The 27468-nt window shown below is 41.6% G+C and overlaps 2 protein-coding genes across 5 annotated transcripts in view; both read left to right on the forward strand.

Moving 5' to 3' along the window:
• The window catches only part of LOC146515873 (UPF0606 protein KIAA1549), a 45073-nt gene extending 30624 nt beyond the window's left edge, over positions 1-14449 (forward strand). For 2 of the 3 annotated variants that reach the window (XM_085165065.1, XM_085165066.1), the window contains exons 12-22: positions 1180-1409; positions 3114-3250; positions 4271-4285; positions 4730-4935; positions 7137-7363; positions 7456-7600; positions 7681-7995; positions 9192-9238; positions 9717-9865; positions 12338-12492; positions 12840-14449. In XM_085165065.1, the coding sequence (XP_085021191.1) occupies positions 1180-1409; positions 3114-3250; positions 4271-4285; positions 4730-4935; positions 7137-7363; positions 7456-7600; positions 7681-7995; positions 9192-9238; positions 9717-9865; positions 12338-12492; positions 12840-13031 (1818 nt within the window). In that variant the 3' untranslated portion in view covers positions 13032-14449. The remainder of the gene's footprint in view (positions 1-1179; positions 1410-3113; positions 3251-4270; positions 4286-4729; positions 4936-7136; positions 7364-7455; positions 7601-7680; positions 7996-9191; positions 9239-9716; positions 9866-12337; positions 12493-12839) is intronic. The other variant, XM_085165067.1, reaches the window with a different exon arrangement.
• An 877-nt stretch (positions 14450-15326) lies between these two features.
• mical3a (microtubule associated monooxygenase, calponin and LIM domain containing 3a) overlaps positions 15327-27468 on the forward strand; it is a 98450-nt gene continuing 86308 nt past the window's right edge. Inside the window, exon 1 of one of the 2 annotated variants that reach the window (XM_085165057.1) lies at positions 15327-16449. The gene's annotated coding sequence lies outside the window, so the exon portion shown is untranslated. The remainder of the gene's footprint in view (positions 16450-27468) is intronic. The other variant, XM_085165058.1, reaches the window with a different exon arrangement.

Genomic DNA, 27468 nt, shown 5'->3' on the forward strand with positions numbered 1-27468 from the left:
TCGGATTTGATGCGTAGCCTTATACTTAGATTTTGTTTGTTTGTTTGGTCATTTTTGTTTCCTTTTTTCTTTTAAATATTTTTGTGGTCTTTGTAGCTCCTGTCCCAACTATTTAAAAATGTATTGCTTATACCAAATTTACGGTAAGCATTTATTTTTTTGGGAAAATTAATAGTTTTCCACATGTTATCTTTACGTTTTAAAGGACCTAATTATCCTTTTTAGGAAACAGAGTTGTACGTTGTGTCTGTGTTGTTGTAAATGGTTTATTATGGCTATGATTAAGTCATGTGTAAGTGTTGTGTGCGTTCAGCTTCAGTGTTGGCTATAATGAGTCATAGTTTAGTATTTGAGGTGTTGTGCCCCTCAAAGACTGGCCTCATTTGTGCGCCACAGAGAACAGTACACACAATCATATACCCGTTTACTCCCCCCAGGAGTAGCAGTTTCATACTGGCAAGCAGAAAACTGGATTAAGAATTTTATACCAACAAGCCTCTTCTAAGCTGTACATTTTGCCTCAGTAAACTCAGTGTGCGCACACGTAAAGCAGAGAATTAGGAGGAACACATCACGTCACTCTTTGCTTGATGCCACATTTCAGTGTCGAGTTTCACAAACTGCTTGCAAACACACTCAGATCTGACATCTTCTGTTTACTCTTCTGCTGACGGGAAGTCCCGAGGGCTTTACACTCACTGCTCCAGCCTCCATCCCCCACCACCCCAAAAGCAGAGACACCAAGTCAATGTTTACCCAAGTCTCTCGCTCTTCTCAGAGACTTTCTCTTTATTCATTCTTGTCTGACTGTGCGAGTCTCCCACTGGGCATCCATTCATCAGTCATTTAGCCCAATTATGTCTCGAATGTGGCATCGTTCTGGTTGTCATTTCCCTCATTTACAAATCTGGAATTTTAATGGAATTTCATTGCACTACATTGGACTATCACTCTGAGCCTTCAGTTCCCTGTTTTTTGCAGTATTCCTCTCATATTGGCATTTGGTGTAAAGTCAGAGGCTTTAAAAAGTAAAGGTTAATGTAACAATGAGACGGTGAATGCTTATGAATGCTTGTCAATAAGTAAACACTTAAGTGAAAGTCGTGCTCGCTCCCTCGCTGGTGCAGCTTTCGGCTCATGTTTATCCACTCGTTCCTTCTCTTCTTCCCGTTTCTTCAGCTGCAGGCTCCCACCGTTAAAGGCTTCGACTTTGCCAAGCTGCACCTTGGCCAGCAGAGCAAGGATGATGTCATGGTGATCCAGGAGCCTGTCCCGTCTGGCCTCGGGCCCGTCCAAGTATCCATTAAAGATGGCCTCAGTCCATCTGAGAACGGGGAGATCCCCACTCCCATTTCCAAAACGTCCGCTTCCTCCACAAAGGCGTCGCGCGGCGGTCGAAGGAGAGGAAGGTCAGTGCTGCTCACAGAGCAGGAAAGTGACAAAACATAAAGGCTAAAAGAGAGGATAAGCAGTTCTAGTGAAGTTCATGATTACAGCCAGCATATTTTAGAGATACGGTCACCTTAGTGTTTTTATTTTCCACACGTGGTGAAACACTGGTAGCATTTTTTAAATTGCGTTAACATTTCTGTATAGATTTTGTAGTGGCAACTCCTTTTGTTTGACAAACCAAACATCCCACAATTAAAAGTCCACAAGCCACTGCTGCACTGAGATACTATTTCGTACGCAGGCAAAAGACGTCCACTGTCCAAACTTGAAAGTTGCGTTTTTATGGTTTATTTTATCCAATTTGGCAATAACAAGATCCATCTTTTTGTTACTTCAATTCAATTCAATTTTATTTATATAGCGCCAAATCACAACAAAAGTCGCCTCAAGGCGCTTCATAGATACAGAGAAAAACCCAACAATCATATGACCCCCTATGAGCAGCACTTTGGTGACAGTGGGAAGGAAAAACTCCCTTTTAACAGGAAGAAACCTCCAGCAGAACCAGGCTCAGGGAGGGGCGGGGCCATCTGCTGTGATTGGTTGGGGTGAGAGAAGGAAGACAGGATAAAGACATGCTGTGGAAGAGAGACAGAGGTTAATAACAGATATGATTCAATGCAGAGAGGTCTGTTAACACATAGTGAGTGAGAAAGGTGACTGGAAAGGAAAAACTTCCTGCTGCTTCTCCTGCTCTGGTAAAAAACCATAGGCCCACCCCAGTGCATGCTGGTCCTCTACCAGTCTCTTTATTTATAGAAAGAAAAATGGCCCTACAGCTCTTCCTGACTAATTTAACAAAGTAACATCAAACAAACATTGAAACAAAATATTAACCGACAAATAAACTTGTAAATAAACCCCAAAATATAAGCAAACTAACAACAAACTTTAACTAATTTCAAAATAAGAAAAAATAAGAACAAATAGCTCCAACAGATTTTATTACAGCTTGTTTTCCCAGCTGAGGTGACTTTCTGCCTGCTTCAGTTGGGGCAGTTAGCCAACCAGACAAAAAGCTTTTGACAGATCTTCTGATTAATTTATGCACCAAAGAAGAAGGAAGCTTTTTTTGCTCCCTCAGACAAGTCTGTGTAACTTACAGAGGTTAAGCTGACGTGCATTATAAATATTCATTTTACTTTGTTCTTTTAATATTTTTGCCTCGGTCCTATTTTTCTACATTTGAAATAATATCAAAGCTTAACTGAAGAATTTTCAGTTTTGATATCGACAGCTTAAATGAGTTTGTGCAACATTACCAGCCTTTCCCAGAACACTCACTCTTCTGGTTATTAGATATGTGACACCAAAACAAGTACAGCAGTTATTACTGGATACGTTTATTAACTCCTGTTACAAATGTCTTCCATTACATCAGGCCCTTTTATTGGGCAGTTGGCGCTGGTTGTTCCTCCTTGCTCGACAGCCATCCAAGACAAATTATTTAATGAATGTAATCATTCTGGCAGCGGAAATTCTTTAAGGCGTTTATTTCAACAAGTTATAACCAACGTTATTATTTCTTCGAAGTCTCCTCCCAGCTTTTACCTTTCTGCAAGAGCGCAGTTTTTGATTATGCATGACATTGCAGCATGTTCGTGCGCTCTTGGGCTTCAATTATTCATCTAAGGCTGTGTTTGTGTGTCTTTCCTGGGCAGGATCTCCTCATCAGATGGCGACTCTGTGTTAAGCGACCATTCCAGTGAGCGGGAATCAACCGAGGAGAACCTGAGAGCCCAGGCCACGCCCAGCGACAGCAAGCAGACCCGTAAGGTCCCCATCAATGTTTTAAACGGTAAGTGGCCCTGGCAACACTCGACTCGCTCCTCCAAACACGGCGAGCAAATATGAGGGGGAGGAAGAAAATGAAGGGACTTGGCTGACATAAATAGATAAAGAGAGAGCAACCACAGCTAGCATGTTTTGATTGACAAGGAGGCCAGTTTGAGATTGTAAAGGGAGGAAGAAAAGACAAAGCAGAGGAGACGTGGAGGGAACCCAGGCAAGGACATAAAGCAGAGTGAAAGTAAAAGAAGCAGCTGGTAGGGATTTCTATTCAGTGGTCAAAATAAGACGAGACGGAGAGGAATTGAGGAAAAAGAAAAAAAAAAAAAAGCTAAAGTTACTTTATCTGACAGCTTTTTGATAGATTCAAGCCTGCAGCGCCACTCAAGAGATTACGTGCTGGACCTCGAGCCAGTCGGGCATGCAGACTGCAGCCTGACTCAAACACAGAGGAACAGTCTGTGTTTTGTTATTGATAAGTCTGTGCTGATACTGTACTGTGCTCTGCCGGTGCTTTTAACCTGGTTAAGGTTAGGCTTAGGCTGACAGCAACCCCCCTTTTTTAATTTAATTTCTGCCAAATTGTCATATCCAGAGAAAATCCCAGATGCACGTATGAGACTTGGTTCATTTAGAATGTAAATAAAACAACCAAACAGTAGTATTAGCTTAACTGGGTCGGTGGATACCTGGTGGATGAAAAGAGTTTAATTAGATTACAGATGAAACACATTCAATATTAAATCATCTTTTTTGCTGTTTTCTTCTTATTCAGAGCAACATCTTCCTTGCTTTTTTTCCAGCTACTGAATAAAAGATCTGAAGAAATGAATGCATCACCTATGGAAACTTGCCTTTTCCTTTCTTTTGATCTTTCCTGGTTATGTTTCTTTTCTCTCATGCATCCGTGTCAGCTACACCTCTGTTTTTTTTTTAAATATTGTTGTCAGTATGCAGCAACCACTTTTTGTTCTTACTTGATCTCTTTCACCCTAGTAAGACTCTCTTTCCTTTCTTTTGTGGTTTGCAGGCAAGAATAGAATTGGTAAGAGCTTGCCACTTTCTGTCTCTGTCTCTGTAGACCTCAGGCTTGACCTCCAGCAGCTGTCTGTGTGTTGTCTGCTAGTTCTTTGGTAGTTTTGTGCACAGTTCTCACCATCCATCACTTCTGTGCTGAGCTGTCGGTCACAGCATGGAAACAATAACTTCACAAACAAAGGCAAAAAGCCATTGTTTGAAACAAAGCTTAGCTTTTGGAAATAGAAATCAATGTTTTCTTTTCACGTAACCCTCAAGAAATTTACTCCACACTTTTATTACAACCGATATTTTGAATATAGTGAGGTGGTAAAGAAACATGGACATGTTTCATTAGTCATCCTGATGCATTAGCTGTTTGTGTAAAATCTCTGCCCCCTAGCTTAAATCAGCATTAGCATACGGTGTGAACTCGCTGCTAACATGTCATAACCTTTGTTTTATTCCACAGGTCCTCCTCCTATGAACGATACAAACGAGCAGCTGTCTTCAGCCTCCATCTTTGAACATGTTGATCGGATATCTCGCGGCACCGACGCAAGCAGGAGACTCCCCAATAAAGTCCAGCTTATTGCCATGCAGCCTATGCCTGTCCCACCACTCCACAGTCCGCCCGTCAATGGAAAATTGTCAGACACAAACCAAATGACCAAAGAGGTTTGCTGCTCTCATTTTCTTTTTTAAGGAGATAAATAATCCAGCAGTTTAATGTTAAAGACAAGTGTCTTTTTATTAAAACTGTTGGATCAAGGTTTGCTTTAGTTTCGCAAGCACATTAGAAAAACGTGGGTTACAGTAAGATAGCGTTTTACTGTGCTGTGCTGAAGTTTTGGTTTTTTTGTCATTAAACTGTTTCTTTATTTAACATTTTTAACTAAGTTTATTTAACAAAATACATTCAATAAAAACTTGAGAACAGGAAACAGATTTTTCATCCAACCACTGAAAAAAAAAAGGTAACCACTGAACACAAACACTACAGAAGAACAGTTTACAAAGATTAAAATAGAACTACGGGAACATTTTCATTCACAGCTGCCTCATTAGATCTTTACAGTAGGGGTGCAACGATACACAAAATTCACGGTTCGGTTTGATACTTTGGTGTCACGGTTTGATATTTTTTTTTATCCAAAAAAAATGTTCATGCCTTTTTAATTTGTCATTTATTAAAATTATAAATATATATTTTAACTCAAAAGTACAGTTTTTAAATTTAATGTTGCTGAAACAACAAAGTAATAAAATAAATTAATCTATCTGATGGAGAAATCACTCATCTTTGGAAAAGAGAGTTTATTACAGAGAAATGTCTCTTTCCAAAATAAAAGCTCTACTATACGCTTCTTCTGGGCTATATTCTCAGCAGCATATTAAACATATCAGGTCCCCATAAGGAGAATCATGTGCTAACGGCTGTCTAAATGACTCGGGTAAAGTTTGTAGCATGCGTGCTTGTTGTTTTTGTCTGCTTCCACTTGTCTTTGCACTAGGATGATGTCAGAGTAAATGTGCAGTCATATTCGTTGTGTTCCCACTAGTGCTGTCAGCGTTAATCTGAAATGACGTTAACGCCACAACACGGCAAATCTCCGTTAACGAGCTACCGCGGACAGTCAACACGTTAACAAGCTAACTGCGCTAACGCACTAGTTCCCACCAATGTAATTGAGCATTGCGTGGCACATCCGACATACTGTTTTACTTTTGTCCATGACGCGCTTACCTTCAGGGTCATACTTCACATGAAAACCAAAATAGTTCCAAACGCCAGATCTGAATGAGGGTGGGGGAGGTTCAATTTGCTAAGTTGCAACGAGAGCTTAGCTTCTGTCTCGCTAGCTTGCACTGCGCTCAGTGAATCTGCGTTCGACTACTCCGCCTAGGCTGCACTGTCGAGCGCAGATCCACTGAGCGCTCAACACAGACAGCATCGTCAGAAGAAAAGTTGATAAAATAAATTAAAAATTTTGTATTGTTCATACATATGCGTACTGAACCGAAAGCACTGTATGAACGGTTCAATATCTATACGAGTATTGTTGCACCCCTACTTGACAGCAGAGTCTATCTGAACTCTGTGGAGCCTGATCTCCAGGGTTTTAAGTTTGACCCTGAAATCAGCAGAGGATGTTCCTCTCTCTTCAGATTTACTCTGATCCTGTGATGGGAACGATTTCAGCCCTGCGTGATCACGCTGATGTTTGCAAAGAGCAGATAATGAAGTGAATGTTTTGGTACATTGGTAACAGTGAAACAGTTTATTAGTAACGTGGGATCGTTTGTGTGTGGAGTATGAACTGAGATTACTGAAGCTCACAGCTGTAGTTTCCTTCCACGTGTGTACGTTCACGCTCGTTACGATTACCTGAACACGAGAGGCTTTTGTCACAGTGTCTGCACTTGTACGGTTTCTCTCCTGTGTGGACTCGTTTGTGTATTTGTGGTGAAGGATGACCCACACTGAGCACAGAGGTGCTTTTTAACCCCACTGTGAAAGAGTTCATGTCGTTTTAAGTCACCTGATGTGGGGAAGCATCTCCCACATTCTTTGCAGTATTTCAGTTTGTCTCCAGTGTGTTTACGTTGATGCATTTTTAGTGCTGAAGTTAAAAAATTACCAAGCTAATTATTTCCCACAGGCCTTGCAGGAGTCTCATCTGCTCCCTCCTATTCATGCAGAATAAAAAATACAAAACCCTGACACAAACTCTTTGGTCAGATAGTTTGAAAATGTTCTTTCTCAAAGAAGAAGTCATAGGAACAAAGTGAAATCCTCCAGAGTCTTTTGGAAGTAGACTTTCATTTGTGATGCTTCTGTGGTTCTTATAAAATAATAATTGTAATTTGATCCTCAGATCCAGGTAGCGTTGAGGCACAAGTCAGAAATTGAGCATCATCGTAACAAGATTCGTCTTCGCGCCAAGAGGAAGGGCCACTACGACTTCCCAGCTATGGATGACATAGGCGGTCTTGGCGATGCAAAGGATCCGGATCGTATTTATCGCAAAGAACAGATGCAAATCGATAAGATCCTGGACCCGGATGCTCAGATGCCCTCCGTCTTCATGGAACCCAAGAAAAGGTTTGAGGTTATGAATTTTTGACTTTTTGGTGCAAAACTTGATTTTCTGTGCATGCTGATAATGTTTCTCCCTTTCTTCATGTGTTTCTAAGTGGTCGAGGCAGGCGCTCACCAAAGCAGAGGATGAAAGACCAGATGAATGGAGGCATGATGGAAGCAGACAAAGACCACCTCATCACTGAAGACACTGATGCTGCTTACAGAAAGTGCCCCGGGGTCAACAATGTGGCTTATGTGGTGAGTAACACAGAAGAAGTAGGAAAACCTTTCATGGACCCTGCAACCTTTCTGACTTCTTTGCCGTCTATGTTTTCCAGTCGGATCCTGACCAAGGCCCAGGATCCCCTCACAGGAGTCCTTCCCCCACAGACGACGTCTTCCCAGCCCCCACTTCCTCTCCTCCCGGCCATGCCCCTCCCCCACCACCGTACATGCCCCCACAGCCCTCCATCGAGGAAGCACGGCAGCAGATGCACTCCCTGTTGGACGACGCCTTCGCTCTCGTGTCACCCACTTCTCAGGGCAGCACTGCCGGGATCACCCTCCCAGGGGTCAACAGCAACCCTCCTAACTCTAGCCCTCCAGGTCATGGGCCGAGACCTTGGGGTCTTTCCTACCAAGCTTTCCCCAGCGTAAGTTGGCGCCTGTGTAGAAACGCTCTGGCTGGAGCATCGTCCATCCAGTCCGCTGTAAATAATTCAGCTGCCATATTGCATGGAACAAGAATATGTGTTACAAACAGAAACAGTGGGAGACACAGCTTTGCATTCACTATCACCTCACTTTCTTAAGGTGTTTTGCTCTCCTGCTCAGCATGAAGCCTGTTGCTTCCAGTATAATCACGTCCTCTTAGCAAAGTACTGACTTAAGTGTCCCTCCATCTGTTGCAAGGTGCAACCTTAGCCCCCTCCCTCCCCCCACTGGCTATGTAGAGCTCCTAAGACCCTTCAGTGATATAGCCATCACCCACGTAATCTTTATTAATTCCTGTTAGTATAGGCTACTTTCAAAGAAACTGCTTGGAAGGCTTTACAAAGCGAGGCCAGTTTATGAAGCGCCAACCTCTGTTATTAACACTTCACTACGGCAGCATGAAACTATTTATGTGCAATTATCCCCGGCTTTGAAATTCATGAGAGGTAGAGGGCTTAGCTGAAATTAAGGTTGTTTGTGTAAGAAGAAGAAGAAAATCTAATCGGTACTTTACAAGTGCAAAAATCTACTTTTAGTAAAAACAAAAACAAAATAGAAGCGTTGTATGGCTGTTCTATGGTCCAGATCTAAATGTGTCACTTCATTCATTCATTCATTCATTCATTCATTCCCTGGAAGTGCAGCCTTAAAGATTTAATCCCAGACCTTCTTGACTGCAGTGAATACATTTTCACTCCCTGAATACACTTTTTAAATGCTTTCTTATCTTTCATGCTGTTTTACAGCTGTTAATAACAATACTTTGTCCTCTAGCCAACACAGGTGCTCACCCCAGAAGAGTGAAAGAAACACTGAGCAGTGCAGCCATAAAAAGCCCTTTGATGGTGCTTTTATATGCTATTAATAATATGGATATCCAACAAAACTTTGCTTGGTAAAAAATGTAAAATAACCACCAACAGTGCAGTCAATAATAACACACACAGCAGGGCTGTGTTCTCATAAGAATAACTGCATCAACTAAAAATCTTTTTGCATTTCTTTTCCAATATTTGTATCACTACACCCTGATGCTTCGTAAAAACAGTTCTCTGTTTATACCTGAGACCTCTGTCATCACTGGTACTTGATCATTGTCACTTAAACACAGCACATCTCTGTTGCTCTTCCCCAGAGATTCCCTGAGATGTCCTCTGCTGCAGTACAAGGCATGGCAACAAGGTCAGTAAAGCAGCTGAAAATAGAGTCGCTTTCCACGTGTTCTTCATACCCCAAGAGGTATTTCCTGTTTATAATTACAGGTGAACTTTCACCCGTGTGGACATTTTCTTTAGTTTACATTTATAGAGTTGAGCCTCATGAATAAAGAAAAAGAGTCCTCTTTATTTTATTGTTTCAATGGATCTAATAGACTCTGAAAAGGCTGCACATGTACACACATGTAGAGTATCAGCTGTCAACCATTTGTGTTTCCACTATTTGGTACCAAATTGTGAAATGCTTGACTATCAGGTTATTGATTGCACATATAGGAAGGACTCCCTGTGATTAGAAATGTTAAAAAAGTAGCACAAATACACACACAGTATGAAATGTCTCCATGTTCAGTAACAGTTACTTTAAACTGACCCAGAATTCAGCTATTGGTGTGTCCCTACATCTTCTTAAATCATAAATGAGTTTTTGGTGTGTGTTTCAGGCAGGGCCTTGGCTCGAGCTACCTGCCACCAGGAGAAACAGCAGGGCCTGGTGAGCAGCTCCAGCCAGACAGCCTGTACTCCAGCAGGGGCCTCTACGCTGATGAACTGCCCTCATCTGCCAGACCGCGTCCAGTGGGAGGAACCACAGGTACACAAGGAAGTTCGATAGCATCACACAAATGCAGCATTAACACAACAATATTTTATGTTCAGGCTGTTGCTCTGTCCCCCCCAACAAAGCTCATGGTGTCCACTCATTTCTGCATCTCGTTTTCAACTTTTTTGCAGTTTTTTTTTAAACAGGAAAAAAGGAAACGCACATCTTAAGCAATCATGCTTAAAGATAGGCAAGGCAAGTTTATTTGTATAGCACAATCCAACAACAAGGTGATATTAGAAACAAAAACAATGATTTAAAATTGATTTAAACAAGCTAACTAACTAACAAACAAACAAACAAAACAGTATATAAAATCAAAAATCAAAACAGATAAAATCAGTAGTTAAAATGTAAGTTTTGAAATTTAAGCTTAAGTGTGGATTTGGTGCTTTATTTAAATGCAGCTGAGAACAGGTGAGTCTTCAACCTGGATTTAAATAAACTGAGTGTTTCAGCTGATCTGAGGCTTTCTGGGAGTTTGTTCCAGATATAAGGAGCATAAAAGCTGAATGCAGCTTCTCCGTGTCTGGTTCTGACTCTGGGAACTGATAAAAGACCAGATCCAGATGAGCTGAGGGATCTGGAAGGTTCATACTGGGTCAGGAGGTCACTGATGTATTTTGGTCCTAAACCATTCAGATAGACAAGTACATGTATGTTTGTTATCTCAGTGTTTAATCTCCGTCTCAGTCTTTATGCTATATTTAAATAATTTAGAGGAAACGCTATGTGCCACTCGGTAAAAAGAACAATGGATGTGTCACCATCTAAATGTAAATACTCCCACTCTCAGTTACAGCTAAACAGAGATGTAATCTGATTACTTTTTTCAAGTAACGAGTAAAGTAAGGGATTACTATAGCAAAAACGTAATTAGATTACTGTTACTTTCCCGTAGGAACGCTGCGTTACTGCGTTACTAAAACCCTGATTTATTTTGCAAGAATGTCTCATGACAGTGACGTAAGCGAGTGCGACGTTCGTGACAACAGCTGTGTGCAGATCAACAATGGATCATATATCGAGTGCAGAGAGAGTATGAGCGTGCAGCGTTTAAAGCGTGGAAGTACTGACCTTACTTTGAGTTTGATTCCATAAAAAGTGACAAAAACATTAGTGTCCGTTGTGCGTGGGAAGAAAACTTCTTTTTACAGCGAAAAAACCCCCTAAACTTCCAAACAAGCACCGAGTAGCTACGACGTAATGGGAAACTCACAGAGAAACTCGCGGATTCTTCCACTGACCGCGGCACACCTGCACCAGGGTAACCCTCCGCCTACCCCACTCCTGCTTTACAGGTGAAAATAGAGCAACGGGACCGCTAGTCTTTGACTTTATTTATTTTCTGCTGTGTTTTACTTGCATCTATTTGAAAGACTGAGTGTAAACACACAAAAAATATATTTTATTTTATGTGCTGGAATGTGCAGAAAATAGGTTTAAATATTAAACTAATTTCTTCCAGTCAGAGAATGTTGCAGATAATTAAATTTTTGCTTGATGCATAAAGTTAAAAGATTAAAACTAATAAAACAAGTTTTAAAAAGAGACTTTTCCATTTGATTACATTTTGTATGATGGATTATGCAGAAAAAGTAGAATTGGGCTAAAAGATCTATCGCTTTATCACCTATTCAGGTTGTAAATCGTGTTTTTAAAAAGTAACTAAGTAATTAATTACTTTTGAAAATAAGTAATCAGTAAAGTAACGGGATTACTTTTTGGGGGAAGTAATCAGTAATTAGTTACTGATTACTTTTTTTCAAGTAACTTGACCAACACTGCAGCTAAACAACAAAATGAACCATTAACACAAATATGTTTTTATTCTTAGAGCTATACACTATTTATCTCTGACTTTGTTTAACAATAAACTGCTGAGAATATGTAACACTGACAGGAATAACTTGTGCAAACGTGCAAGGTTTTGCACTAGCTGTCACTACAGAGGAATAACTCTTGCATTTAAAATATGCCCTTTCTGAACTGGCTGAGTGCAGCATGTGCGATTAAAGCCATTTGTTGCAGCAGGAATGGGGTGTGTCAGCAAAACGTACAGCTGATTCAGGTTGCCAATATTTTTCTGCAATGATTGAAGAACATCTGTGATAGACGTGCAACCAGTCCAGGGTGCACGCTCACGCTCACCCAAAAACAGCTCAGCTAATCTGAGGAAAGACAGTCAGGCAGCTGCCAATAACTTTGTAACTTCACTTACAGTGGGTATAAATGTGCATGCAGCTGACAAGTTTTCAGACGCTGATGCCGAGTAAAGACAGTTTCATATATTCTCTGCTTAGATGAGAGGGCATAAAAGATTACTGCAGTGAATCCTGAGCAGTTTTGAGTAGGAGTGGAAGATACAGTAAGGTTTAAGGTTGGGCAAGAAGCCGGCATGATTAAGGTTAGGTCTTTAGGAAATTAGTGCCAGTAAGTATAATGTGTTTATTTATTTTTTAGGTGCCCAGCTCCATCATCTTGCACAAGTGGGTCTGTCCAGTCGGATGAATGGTTACCCAGCAGGAGTCAGGGCTGCTCCGGGCCAGAATGGAGGCTTAGGCTGGAACCACTATCACGATGACAATTTCTCCAGAGCAGAAGCTGAAAAAGATGCAGTGAGTGAATTGCACATTTTTATTTTTTCATTAACAAGTTCATTTAATTTCATTGAAACCTGAAACTAAATGAAATCCCAAACTTTTCATTTAATCATCGAATTATTAAAAACAAACGCAGTAACTTGATCCTAACAGGAAGCCAACTTTATTGCTTTTGAGAAACACCCACAGTTTCAGTTTGGTTTTCTTCTCATTTTCTGGTGTTCTTCTGTTTTTGTTACTTGATATTTTTATCTTATCTATTCTCTTCTTTTTTATCACCTCTCCCTGTTGTTCTGTTTGCCCTTTCTGTCCTGCCTGCTATTTATGGCCCCCCTGACTGCTCGTCCTCCTCTATCTTCCAGATTCACCGGAGTGGTATCAGGGAGCCCCCGGCCCCCCCGACCCATCTAGATGGTGTGGGTTATCTGACAGCCCCCCCACCTCTGGATACTTCTCCTCCCACTCATTCCTCTGCCTCCTTGATCAAGGCCATCCGGGAGGAGCTTCTGCGGCTCTCGCAGAAGCAGGCGGCCGTGCCCAGCTACCACAGCTGAAGTCCCGGCTTCTAGTGTCCTGCTCTAACCAGTCACGTCACTGACCCTGCCTGCTTGCTTCACCTAATCTGACAGTGCTTCCCATGGAAGTCCATTAAGCTGTACAGCAGAGAGATAGTCCTGCTAAAGTAGAGAGGTTTGCTCCTGAGAAACTGCATCACAGGATGGCTGATAAAGACTGAGATCAGCTGCAGTAGAGTACAGCTGACCAGAGATGACGTGCCCGTGTTTCTTTCCTGTTCTTTACCGTGGACCAGGGAGCGCTAATGTCACGTACTGTGGACGTCGGACTTGATTTCGCTGCATTTCCTCAGACTCTGTGTCATAGTTTCAACTTTATGTCGCCTTCACAAACAGAAATAGTGTCAGACTGAAGTCACAATGTCTTTTTACATCACATAACCTGATGTATTTCTTCTTTTTGATGCAGACCCCTAACTTCCTTTCCACCATCAGGTGCTTCCTGTCTTCTGCCATGATGAGCCATGTTATGCCTTGACACTGTGATACACTTCACGTGACCATACCTGCTGTTAGAGCCTACAGTGAGAGTTCACAGCCAGCAAGCCAGTTCAGACAGCAGGCAAAAAAGGGGGCATCCATTCACAGTAATAACACTCATTAATGCTACCTATTCTGTCCTTACTTACTACAGTAAAACAGTGTTCGACCTCTCGGCTTACAATATATACTTTTTCATGTTAAAGTGCTGTTTTGTTTTTTTAAATTCGTGTTGAGAAGCTACTTGTTAAGCAAACAGGAGAAGAAATCAGCCTTTAAACAGATCAAACAGTTTCTGAGCAAGTTTTAAAGACGCAGGCACAGATGTGGTACAAATAATAAAAGGTGACATACTTGATGATTATGGTCAATATTTAATGTATGTATTCATTATGTGGTTATTTGATGCACTGTATGCAGACGACTTGGTACGGCTCAGGTTTTTCATTAAGAGATTCCTTACGGACAAATCCGTAAAAAGACACTTTAGAAGGTCACATGGAAGAAGTGTCAATTAGGGAAAGTGACAGACACCAGTGTTCTGTTTGAACTCATTTCTGTGTTGAATACACATGGATGTCTTTTTCATGCAGTATTGGTTTGATTTGCCTTTTTGTTAGTACAGGAAGGGAAGACGTGTACTGTATTTCATTAAGAGTTTACTTCAACTACTCATTTTTACATGCTTTTTAAATAGATTTGGATCATTTAATTGTGTTCACCTGGCTCTTAGTCATCATGCTGGTTAGAAGTCATTTCAAGTCTCTTCCACAGGTTGTGGCGCGATGTTTCGGAGGCCTAAAATTTTAATTCATTCGATTAAAATAAAAGAGGAACTGCGGGGTTTTTATAGCAGGACTTGAAGATGTGTTTTTGCAGTTTGTGCCTGCACAAGCCTCGACTTCCAGGTGATTTTACTGATGTGGCCACGGTGTTCTTCTCATGCCATGTTTCGTGTCCATGTGACGTGCCTTCTGAATTGATTAAGCACCAGACTGTCTACTATTACGCTCCCAACTCTAACACAGAATTATTTAAAAGCATCATTATTCCAACATGGCTGTTTGTCAGTGGATGTAAGGGGCAGCTGAACTGTAAACGAATCGATGGAACATCAGGTAACAGTGACACTGTACCTTTGTTGTCCATTACATGTTCGTGGTTTATCCATCTCACACTGTACGCCTCCATCTGCTGGTCCTGTACTGTAACTACACCCTTGTATTCATCTTCAGTTGCTTTTTGTTGTTGTTGTTGTTGTTTATTTCCAGTCCTTTTCTACGTGTTCTGCTATGTAAAAACGATCCGTTGGCTGGCCCAACTTTTCCATTTGCATGTTTAATTGTTGTATTTCTTTGGCTTGGTTTTGAGCATGCTATTTCAGAATTTGTGAAATACAAAGTAAGCTGTAACTTGAGCTGCCTTTTAATTAATGTACATTACCAGAGTGAATATTACTTCAGATTTTATTTTTGCTTTGGTTTCATTTGAGCAATCATAACATCTGACGTCATTCATCCAAAACGTCACATGCTTACAGGTGTTGTAGTTACACCAGAAAACCACAGGGTGTCAGCACATCACAGGAAAACTAGCTGCGCTAAAAGGACAAATCGCGCTCCCCCGCTGCACGTGACGTAACCAGTTCCCATGGATGATTCTAGGCGTCTCTGAAAGCAGGTCAGTCGGTGGGCTCTTTACGTCTGTTTGAAGAATTGCGAGCATGCAACAGATGTTTATCTGTTTGGATCAGTGATACTTCCACTAGCATTTGGGTGAGATGAATTTTTCTAACCACCAATATCTGGAAAATACGAACATACAAATATACACCAATTAAATGAATCAATCGAGATGCACCGGTGACTGTTACACATTTATATTTCTCTTAAAACAACCTCCAGCTCCTCGTTCACTGACTCGTATCCCCATCACAGCTTTTAAAGCCAGTGAGTGAGGCATCTAAATGTTCCGTAAATCTCCTGATCTGTCTCTACGGGGGTTGACTTTGCACGACTCAGCAGGTATTTGACAGCACACTCCTGAGTGGTCAATATTTACAGTCCATGCGCACGTTTGGTTATTTTTATGGCTCCAAAACGGCAGCAAATTCATCTGGTCTTAGTTTTGAGAAGTTAACCCTAATAAGGAATTTGATGACTTATAGAAATTACAAGAATGTTTCACAAAAAGAGTTGAAAACAGAGCAATACAAATATACTCAGTTAAAAACAAAACAAAAAAAAGGAAATTCTGTATTTAAGCATCGACTATAAGTCGGTCATTTATTGTGTTATTTTGTTTCCGATCTCCTCTATACACAGGAGTCATGCAGGCAAGACATGAATTCATTTTTACTTAATAATCCGTCTTTTTAATTTCACGATGCTGCTAGTTTGAGTTATATCTCGGACATGATGAAAGAACAATCTGTTTGCTGCAGAGTATCCCAGGCTTGCTGCCTCTTGCCCGGTATCTAAACCGTCCCCCACCTCTCCCCACCTTCCCTACGGTAATCCTGCCTGTGTGTTGTCCCTGAGCGCAGCCTGGACACACACAACAAAAACACACCCAGGAGTTAATCTGGATCATGATGGTAATTACTGCCTGCGCGTCCAGCCTGTAGGAGGGTACTGTCCACTAGGGGAGGAGTCAAACAGTCCGTTCTGCCTACTGACCTTGGAGAAAACTGCGAGGGAGGTAGGCAGGGGAGGGAGGAGAGAAACGGGGAGAAGGAGGTAGCTGACTGAGTTTCAGCACTGCAGATCTTCCTGTCTGCCTTCGGCCGCTCTTTCTCTCAGTTTGCTGGTGAAAGACAAAAAGCATTGAGAGGAGGGAGGAGGAGAATTGTGAAAGGAGTCATTTTACTGATGATGGACGAGGATTTCTTTCTTTTTAACTAATCTTTAAAGCCCCTGTGAGTATTGCCTGTTATCTGCTTGTCATTCAATCTGCTCTTTGCTGCACATGTGTATTCTTTCACTGTAATAAGAGTCACATCTCGGGAATGTACTGATGTTACAAGACGGGTTTCTCAACCAGAGTCCAGACGAGGTGTCTTCCCACATTGTTTGTTTTTGTAACCAAGGTAGATGTTTGGGCTTTCCTGAGTAGGGTGCAGTTGCAGACATTTGTGCGGCGTGTGTGTGTGTGTGTGTGTGTGTGTGTCAGAAAATGACATTCCTGCAGTTTCATAACAGTGAATGAGGCAAGTATTGTTGACACAGCCTACGATGAGCCCTCACAGCTGTTAGCTTTGTTGCAGTGGCGCTGCTGTGGGAGGTTGTGGTCCTCGCCCTCCTTGTTTACAAGCATGGCTTCTTCTTATGCAATTCTCTGCATGCTGCACTATCACATACCATTAGAGCTGCTGCTGCTGCTGCCTACAGTATGAATCAATGGCAGCACGAATAGTTGACTGATGGCGACACTGCAGACATCTTCTGCGGTACCCAGCTAAGGGCCAGCTGGCACTGATGTCATAGAAGGATGCCACTGTGTTCACTGTTAGCACTGGCTACGCATATGAATTTTGCATGAAACTGACTGGCTTCATTTGTCTCAAATACCACACGTATTCTTTTCCTGGATTTTCAATCACGTTTTTATGACCAGCAGTGCCTTCGACCTTATTGTGTGGTCTAAAACCTACATTTCCCTTTTATCTCCTTTTTATCTCTACCAACCAGTGCAGGTTATCTTTGCTCTGTCTTCTCTGCATAATAGTGAGGTGAGGGTATCAGGAGGATTTCTGAGCTAGCGATGCAGAAACAGCAGCGATAAGAAAAAGTTTAGATTTTCTGCACATGTGTGTGACATGAGCATCATCTGACGTAATGGAGGAAAGGCATGGATCTCCAGGAGGATCTGTTTTCATAACAAATGAACATTTATCTGTGTGTGTGTGAGAGAGAGATAAGCAAGGTTAGAGAAGGGTACAGAAAGAAAGTGCCAGTAGCTAGTGCTGCCCTACTTTCCACTGCATGACACATATTTTATCCAAGTTTAGAAGCAAAAGTGTCTGCATGCGTTAGGTCACCACCGTACCGCCTCGTGTCAGGTCAGGTAACTCTTGCTGACATCACCTCTGGTCGCCGGCGGACGATCGCTGTCCTCAAGGTCACAGTGCAGGTTATCTGTTTCTCTGTCACCCCCTCTCCACCAGGCTGTACTGTATCAGAAGACACAGTGTCACATTGTGCGCTGCCGCCGTGCTGAGTAGGAGGCAGCACTCATATGATGTTCTAGGGAGAGGTGAATAGCCATCATTCATGAGAGGGTGCCCGTTCGCTCGGCAGCTGACTTCAGACACCGATCCTGCCTGTCAGCTGCTGGCGGGTGTCTTCCACAGACCTAACTGTTGTGTGCTTTGCACTAGTAGCTGACACATTAAACATGTTTGTTGTTCTTTATAGCAGACAACGAAACACAGCACAGGTTTTGGAGTCCAGAGAATACAGGTCATATTTGAAGAAGCATTTTATTAGGAAAGCAGTTGCAGAAAATAAGGATCCTTTTACAAACTCCTAACTAATTTTGGCTCAGAAACCCTTCTTGCAAAAGCATTATAGTGCATGTTGTTAGGTAGCTGTGGTATTTTGTCAAACTTTATAAAGATATCCGGTACGCCACAGCTGATCCTCTGACAGCATTAATCCCTATTAGCAGGCACTGGATCTCTCTGCACTGCTGTCCTTCAGACCACATCCTCTGGATGTTTTCAGGACAGTTTGCACCACCAGCAGCAGCAGCAGCTCCGCCAAGACCAGCCCGGCAGCTATTAGTGTGTATGTGGAAGAATAGAATGAGACCACAAACAACGTTGTCCCACTTTTAACTTTCCCTCACTCTATATATCGAGACGAACTATAAAGATGGAGGAAAAAACAGAGATGCTGATGGAATGAAAAGAACCAAAACGCTGGTTATGTGTTTCTTTGTACTTAAATGCACACACACAGTCCTTTTACCTCTTTCAGAGGAGCCTTAGACTTTGTGGTTGCATGCTGTCTGGACAATAATCAGCAGGTAATCCCTTTAAGCCATTATTTCTCTAATTGCTTTGTCTTGGTCAGCAGATGGACACCGCGGGGATGTTGTTTTGTCCTGTCTGCTTTCTCTTTAGTGAATCATAGCTGAGTACAGAAATAACCCGTGCAGTATTGTTTGCTCGACTGCGTATTCATTCGCTTATGAAACAAGATTAAAATGATTATTTGCTTTTGTGTCAGTATAGTTCCTGTGGGCGGAGAACACGGTATACGAAACAGCAACGTGGAAAGTCTTTAACTGTGCAATAACCTCACAACTTTCTTCACAGTCTAATATCCATTTAACAACTAATGATAACTAATGATTCGATCTTGAAATTGATCAATCGTGTACCACAGGACTTCAAGCTGGCAATAATGAAACCACTACTTCACTTCAGCATTACTTGACCGAGTTATCTTAGCTAACTACAGCCAATCACCAACCTTCCTTTTATCTCAGTTGTTCTTGAGTGTGCTGCTCATCCTCCACATTGAAAGGAGCCAGTTGAGGTGGTTCTGGCATCTGACTAGGATGCCTCCTGGAAACTTCCTAGATAAGGTATTCCTGGCATGTCATACTCGGAAGAGGCCCCAGGGGAGACTCAGGACTCACTGGAGAGAACACATCTTTCAGCTGGCTTGGGAACATCTCGGTGTCCCCTCGGATGAGCTGGAGGAGGTGGCCGGAGTGAGGGAAGTGTGGGCTTCTCTGCCGCCGTGACTCAAACCGTGACAAGCGGCAGAAAATGGATAGATGCAGGAATGTCTTAAATACACACAGTATATATTAGGGGTGGGGGAAAAAATCGATACTGTGTAGTATCGTGATATTTTGTTTGCTAATAATGTATCGATACAGGGACAGCAGAAATGGATATTTTGTTACAAAAAAGGTTTTTGTGCTCTGACTTCAGAGCATGTTGATCCTTTTTCTGAGCAAGAATCCTGACATACCTTCACTGTCCAAATGTGTTTAACTTTTTTTTTGGCAGCAATAAACATGACAGTTTACTTATTTTAATTTAAGACATGTTTTATTTTAATTAAGTTTAAAACTTTTTTATTTAATGTAAAATTATATTTTGTTTTAATTTACTTTCAAATTCTTCAGTTGCTGAAGGGGCTGCATAGTTTTCATAAACTGCATAGTTCAGAATAGCTATAATTGTACCAGATGGTTGTTCAGTTAAGTTGGACTAGACTGTAATACAAACCGTTCAGTTTGTCAACAATAAAACTGAAATGAGAGAAAGACTGAGTGTGAGACTTTGATATTAGAGAAAATGAATATTGATAAAGTTTACCTTTATGTACAGAATCTGAATATCGCAAAATATTTTAAAAAATTGCAATAATATCGTATCGTGCGTTAAGTATTGTGATAATATCGTATCGTGGGATGTATGGTGATTCCCACCTCTATTATGTATATGGATGACCTCTAATTTCTTCCTTCCAAATTTTTATAAAACTGGGGTCATTGTACGTACGATGAAACATAAATCCTGAACCTGGCGACTCTGAGTTAAAAGTAAAAGTCAGGAAACCACAAGTAAAGCCTTTTCTCAGGACAAAATAATAAGCAATCCACAGCTAAAGTTTCCTTTGGGCAACATTTAGGCTGGACTGATAGATGATGACTTTATGGCCATGCTAGCTCATGTACCATTACAGCCACGGACCGGTTTATGCCCCACAATATTTTCACGGACCGGCCTTTAAGGTGTCGCGGATAAATACAACAAAATAAAACTAGTACTGGTACCGAAAAAAGACGATTTATTCATAACACACATGAAAAGACCCAGGAAAATCGAGTTAACAATCAAAACGATAACAAAATAATGCTAAAAACCAATAAAAACCCTGAAAACTATACATTTCACACCTGAGCCTCAACTCTCGCGGCCCGGTACCAAACGACTCACGGTCCGAGGCCCGGGGGTTGGGGACCGTTGGTGTAAGTAATGGTAAATGGTAAATGGACTGGTTCTTATATAGCGCTTTTCTACTCTTCTGAGCACTCAAAGCGCTTTACACAACTTGTGCATTCACCCATTCACACCCATTCGCACAAGCACATTGATCTAAGTGCTTTCTAAGTAACATTCACACACATTCATACTCCGATGGATGCATCGGAGAGCAATTTTGGGGTTAATATCTTGCCCAAGGATATTTGGCATGCAGACTGGGGGAAGCCAGGAATCGAACCACCAACCTTCCGATCAGTAGATGACCTGCTCTACCACCTGAGCTACACCCACCCCAGTGATTCATAAATGTCCCAAGTAACCCAGATTAGGCTGGGGGAGTGAGAGTGGTTTTTAAACATGGTGAGCTCTGTCCAATCTTACATGTCAATGCTGTGTGTGGCTGCCTAGTAAAGATGACATAAAATGACGAGAACAATAAAAAATGTGAAATTAGTGCAACTTTCATGCACCGTTTTATTTTTCCTGCTGTTAAAAATAGTAGGATAACAACATGTTAGCACAAATTGCCCCAGGTAGGACCGGGCTGCGCATATTTATCTCGGTGTGTTACGTCGTTGTCTACACACAAATCTTGCGAGTACAGATGAGCCCGCTAGGGGTGATGGTGGGAGACTCGCAGCAAAGGGCACCTGGAGGAGTTACACAGGCCACAGGGTCAGAGTTTTATAAATAGAAGCAACACACATTCAGACGTGAGATTCATGCCCACAAACACATGCTCAGCGAGGAGTAGAAAGTGGCTTTGGTCTTGGCTGCAGCTGTCCCTCTGGCTCTTCTTTCCAATTTCACTGGAATCAACTTTCAGACAGATGGAGCTTTGAAAACGTTTCATTAAAGTGAATAAATACTGATATTGCTATTGAGAGAACACCTTAGCCAGCAGTTTTGCTACTAAAGTGACAGTCTTCATAATAATAATAATAATAATAATAATAACTTTATTTATAAAGCGCTTTCAAACAAAGTGCTGTACAACTATTTGAAACTAAAAAGATTAAAAAATAATAATAATAATAATAAAAGCGATACATAGCAATACAGGTAAAAGACACAATACAAGTTAAAAACAGTAAAAATTTAAAAACTAAAAGCCATAGAATTAAGACTTGTAAGATAAGGTGAACAAATGTGTCTTTAGCTTAGTTTTAAAAACCTCCACAGAGCAGCCTGCCTAACATCCAGTGTTGCCAACTCCTCAGTAAGGAAAATCGCTATTGGCTGTCCTAAAAGTCGCTAGAAGTCGCTAAATGACGTCATCACCTAATTTGCATAATTGGTCATGCTAATATAATTGTAACCTACGCTGTTGGAGAGAGAAATAACATCGTGGAAGAGACATAAAGTGAGTAAAAAACGTCCTAAATGCATTTAGAGTTTATTTAGAACTACAAATTAAATTTCTTTTAGCAATTATTGTTTTTTTTTAATGTCACAATTCCAACCCTGCTCCTTTATCCGGGCTTGGACCGGCAAAAGTGACCCGAAATAGGCACTCTGGTGGAGTTACTTTGTGTGTGTGTGTTTATAAGTAGTTTTAACCTTGTGATTCACAAAACAGCAACAACAGTAAAAGAGTAAAAGAAGAACTGACTGCGTTACAGCACCCGCTGCTTGTTGAGAGTAAAAGCGATATGCGCTTTCACGTCTTTTTTTTAGAAAAAAAGTCGCTAGGGGGTCTGAAAACTCGCTAAATATAGCGACAAAGTCGCTAAGTTGGCAACACTGCTAACATCTTGCCGTTTAAAAAAACAAATTGACTACAAAGTTGTTGCTTTGGCATTTTAACATTACATTTAGGAATTGCAGGCATACAGAACAAAGTTAAGGTCAATAGAAATAGGCTTGGACATTTAAAACCGTAGCATACGAGAAACAGGGATGCATAGAATTTATTTAAACATGACTCTACAGTCTTATTTCAGCGAGGGGGGTGTAAGTGCTCCTAACAGCACACTGACAGGCGAGTACAAGAACTCAAAGTCGTATATTTTAATAATTTAATAATTTATGTTGGCTGATTGTCCTCATATTCATTGCCCAGAGCTTGTATTTACAGTAATGTTTCTCTTTTTTAAAAACCGGCCTGTTATTTTGTGGCCTTTTTTAAGATTAAATCGCCGCCATCTGATGTATGTCCACATTACACTCAGCCGTGTCTGACTCTTCATCTGCGTTTCTTGATCACAGCAGCGCTAAACAAACACTCCTGTATCCTAGTAACCATCCAGAGTGATACAGTGACTGCTAGACTCCTGCATTAACCTGTCAACAGGCCACTGCTGTTGTGAAATTGTGGGCTGTAGAGAGCAGAGTCCCAGCTAGCTTAAAGAAGTCTGACAGAGCAGGGATTCCAGCCGGGCTGTAACGCAGGTTCAACCCTTGAGGGGTGGACAGAAAAGCAGTCCCTCCCTGCTCTCTAACAGAGGAGTCCTCAGTTGGAGAGCAGGAGGGATTGTGCAAAGAATAGTGTACATGCCTTTTTCATAATCCACATCTCTGTGATCCCAGGGACTGGCTGAGCTCTGGCTAACCTGCTAGATGAACTGTGGGAATCTTCTTTTACACCACATGTATTATGTGTAAAATCCTATTCAGTGTGGTTGGCTACTCAGGGTGTGGCTGCTGTCTATTTTTATTCTAGCCTTTGGTAGATATTTTCCGTAGCAGTGGGAGGGTGCGTTCAATTCAGGCTACAGAACTGACTCTTACCTGCTTCTCCTTGTCTCGCACGGGCCCTTCTGTCATAAAAGGCGGTCACATTATGACTGGAACCTGCCTGCGTCCACATCTGTCTGAGGCTACATGTCTGTCTCTCTATAGGTTAGAGAGGAAGATCAGATATAATATCACTGATTTAAGAAGACCCACACGGCTACAGCTTCTGTGAAGACAGCCAGAGACGAGCTGCTGACAGGGAAACCATCCAAGAGCACACAGTTACCACAGTAACCAGTTAACTGACACCAAAGAAAGGCTGACTACACGATTTAGAGTTACCCAACATGCTGCTCCACACCCTCGCTGGATGAGAAAATTATGGGATGCCCACACTGGCTGAAATGACTGTTGTTCCTTTCGGTGACATCCAGCTTGTATTCATGACACATCGACTGTTATTATGCTCTTGTGCATTAAATCTAGCAGCATGCCAGTGTTGCATATGTTTGTTTTGTTTAACTTATTAACATCAATGTAATTTTGTTTTCCGCACTGACCTCAAATGTGGAAATAACTCTGTGGAATTGCTCTTTTTACTCTTTAGACATTTCCTTTTCTTTAATAACGATGAGCTCATTGAGATGAGAGGGGATAAAAGAGAAAAAGCAAAGACTGGGGTCAGAGATCAGAGCTGATGTCAGGATGAGAGCTGCAGGCCAAATGTGATTCACTCGTATGCGTGCACAGGCATACAGAGTGTAGCAGGAATCTGACAGACCACGGAGAAATGAGCTGCAAAGCTTGGCATTATGCATGTGGATACCAGCACAATTCCCACCTACTACACCATTAAACATTCTTTTCCATCACTTTCTCTTAATTTAGCTGTATATTTGTGTTATTTCAAAATAAAAGCATTGTATATGAATACCAAATACCAGTAGCTAACCCACTTGAAAACTAGAAACCTCTTTTCTCAGCTTCACTCGTCTTTGTAGTGGAGTTCAAACGAGTCATCATTCAAATAACCATCATTATGACTCATTGTTTGCTTTATCTTCACGCCAACAATCATTTCTGAGGGCAGGGCATCATATAGTTCAGCTTAAATTGATCTTAATTTATATTTTGGAAAAAAGGTACTTTGTTATTCTTGTGTGATTTTTGCCATTCATCTGGAAAATATTCTGTTTTTAAATGTGTTGCTGCAGAAATGCAGTTTGCCAGGATGCAATCAGAATTCATTATGACCCAAACTTCCCTTTTGCAATGAAGATGACAAGCATGTCATCATCTCATGTTTTGGAGAGAGTAAAGACTAAAAAGGGCCCTGCACCTTTATGAAGATTCAAAGGGCCTTACTGCTTTGCAGTCTCTCTAAGCCAGCATTTAACCACCATGCATAAAGAAACCTTGCAGTAATCCAAATATGCTAAAACCTACTAAGGCTGTCAAGCTATCATTTCATACCTTCATGTCTTGTGACGTCCACAGAACCTCATCAGGCTGAAAAGAAGAAAACAGGAAATGAAATACATCACATGAGGTCTTTCCCTGAGCTCTGGGATTATCATTGCTGGACTTTGTCATCTACCTTCTTGTAAATGAAAGGTTGCATTCTTTACTGATGTGTTCTTCATTTCCTCAGATAGACATATCAGACTGATAATCCAAGCAGCTCGTGTGCATATGTGCATTTAACTGAGATCAAATATAGGTGGTTTTGAGTGAATTTGTGGATATAACAGTATTTACTTCTTCTATATAAGCTACTAAGAATGACAGCCCCGACTCTTTTAGTGTCGTGCCACAATTGGGTCCAAACCTGACTTTGTTGTTCGCTCTTATTAATCACCAGATGCCAGCTTGCTGTGATGCAAACATTACTGTGTTGTGATCATGTTAGCATACTGATCTTAGTATTTAGCTTGCAAAATTGGCTGTATCCCAATTCAGGGTTTGCAGCCTTAAAGGCCGCATTTTAAGGCCGATTACGTCACCGCGACGCGACGAAGGCTGTCCCAATTCGAAGGCTGCTCGAAATGCGGCCCTCAAATGCGTCCTTCATTTCCCTGAATTTTAAGGACGTGGCGGTGTAGACTTTGTGGCCCAACTTATCCCAGAATGCATAGCATGGCGGTGGGTGTGGATAATTTTGCCGAAAAAAAAACGGCGGATGAGGGGCGCCCGAAGAGTAAACTTTAAGTAAGTACTGAATATGATGTCACTTATTTATGTGCAAATGTTTAATAACGAAGAACATTAAAACATTACTGTTGACCACATGTCGGCAAAGTCATGTGACATTAGTGACGTTTGTACTAACTTGGTTTTAAAGCCTTTACTTTAAAATATACGCCGTTCAATAGCTGAGCTTAATCAGAGAATGATCAAAGCTCATGTAGAAACAAACAAACAAATGAACAAAAGATTTTCTCCTTCATTTCTGTCAAACAAAGCTGTATGAAACGTTTCCAGCTGTTAGTATCATGGTTGCTAGGCAACCTGGGCAGCGCGGAGGCTAGACCGTCCCATTTCACAAGCCTCGCACTTCCGGCCTTAGCGGTCTTTAAGTACGCGGCCCTTGAGGATCGTTGAGGCTGCGTACTTTAAGGCTGCAGACCCTGAATTGGGACACAGCCATTGTTGTGCTTAGCTGGAGAGAGTCCCAGAGCTGCTTGCCTGGCTTTGGACTGTTCTTGTTGCAGCTCACCTCCAAAGAGCATGTGTCAGTGCCAGTCAGCATCAGCGCAGCAGTGAGGTCAAGGGGTTCGTTTGCTAATGAATTTGGAGTTTCTGTGTTTTTAACCTTTCTAATTCTACTTGCTGACCACGTTAACATCATAATTTAGCCCAAGGAGAGCCCTTATAGTCTCAATACACACCCAAAACAGAAGTCTTAGGGTGTAGGTAGTGGCAGAAAGGACTTTTCTGTCTGACTCAAAAGAGGTGGAAAGCTTTAAAAACAACGGCTTTGTCTATCTGATCCTCACCTACAGGTGCGATAAAAGCCGTTAAGGGAAAGGTGGCAGTGGGATGAAAGTCTCTGAAAGTCTTGTCAAAGCATGAGTAAGAGCTAACAGCAGAACAAAAGCAGTTCTGTTCTTTATGAGATAAAGAATTCATTACTCAGTCTTCCCTTGGTTTGATTTCTGCTCAGCAGCCACTGCTCATAGTCATGTTTATTCAACATATTTGCATAGATAATACCTTTTCTCAGATTTCCTCATGTTGGTTTTAAATAATTATCCTGCTTCCAAAAATAGTTTGCAATTGTGGGTGGAGTTTTTTTGTGTGCGTAAGGATATTTGTCAGAGGCCAAAGGCAGCAGCTTTGCATGACGTGTAGAAGAACGCACAATAAAGACGCTGCTGTTTGCGCCTGTGTTTGGGAGTCGGGGACAGGCCACACGGTTGAGCCCCCTGTTCTCCACTCTTTGTATCCTGGTCATTCACTACAGTCTCTCTTTGTGCCAGCCACAGATCACATGTCACAATATTTGAACAGCTGCAGTCGTTGGCTGTGTGTTTTCTCTCTTCCTTTGACACGGAGAGTGGAGATCTGGTTTGATGACACAGACTGTGAGAATTTGGACAGGTGAGCAGTGGGAGAAATATCTGTAGTATGGTGCAAGCGTCACGTACAAACTACTGCAATTAAAAGAACGACAACAGTAAAAGAAAAACATCAAAAGAGTGGCAGCTGAGAATCCTCCCCTAGGATGGAGCGGGATCAATTTGGTGCTATTAAACAAATTGACATCTTATAATGGATTGTGTTAGAAACCTAACAGCTCCGTTCATGCTGTCACTTTAACCTAAACCTGTCGATATCAGGACTTGGAACATGATATCTGCTCTTCGAGCCTTCTTGAACACCGTAGCATTTCCAGGCTGGAGAAACGTTGCCAGTTTTTCTTTCAACATACACTTAAATATCTTCTTCTCTGTTGTCCCGTTGCGTTATTGGCCTCGCAGAAAGTGAGTCATATCCCCGACACCAGGAGGCTGCTGTAAGAGAGCCAATAAAACTGTCTTTGAAGAAACTCACACTAACACATCTCAGGGCCTTTTAAGCAACTCATGCAACGCAAGAATTCAGAATTCATTTACACTGCTCAGGACAAGGACTGTTTGTTGTACTATTCAGTCTCCTACAGCAGTAAAGGTCACTGATAATAGTGGACACAATGCGAGAGAATTGCGTGTCGTGTATAGCGCATGTGCACTATATATATGTTACAGGTAC

This window comes from Neolamprologus multifasciatus, chromosome 7 (genome assembly GCF_963576455.1).
Source record: "Neolamprologus multifasciatus chromosome 7, fNeoMul1.2, whole genome shotgun sequence".
NCBI lineage: Eukaryota > Metazoa > Chordata > Actinopteri > Cichliformes > Cichlidae > Neolamprologus > Neolamprologus multifasciatus.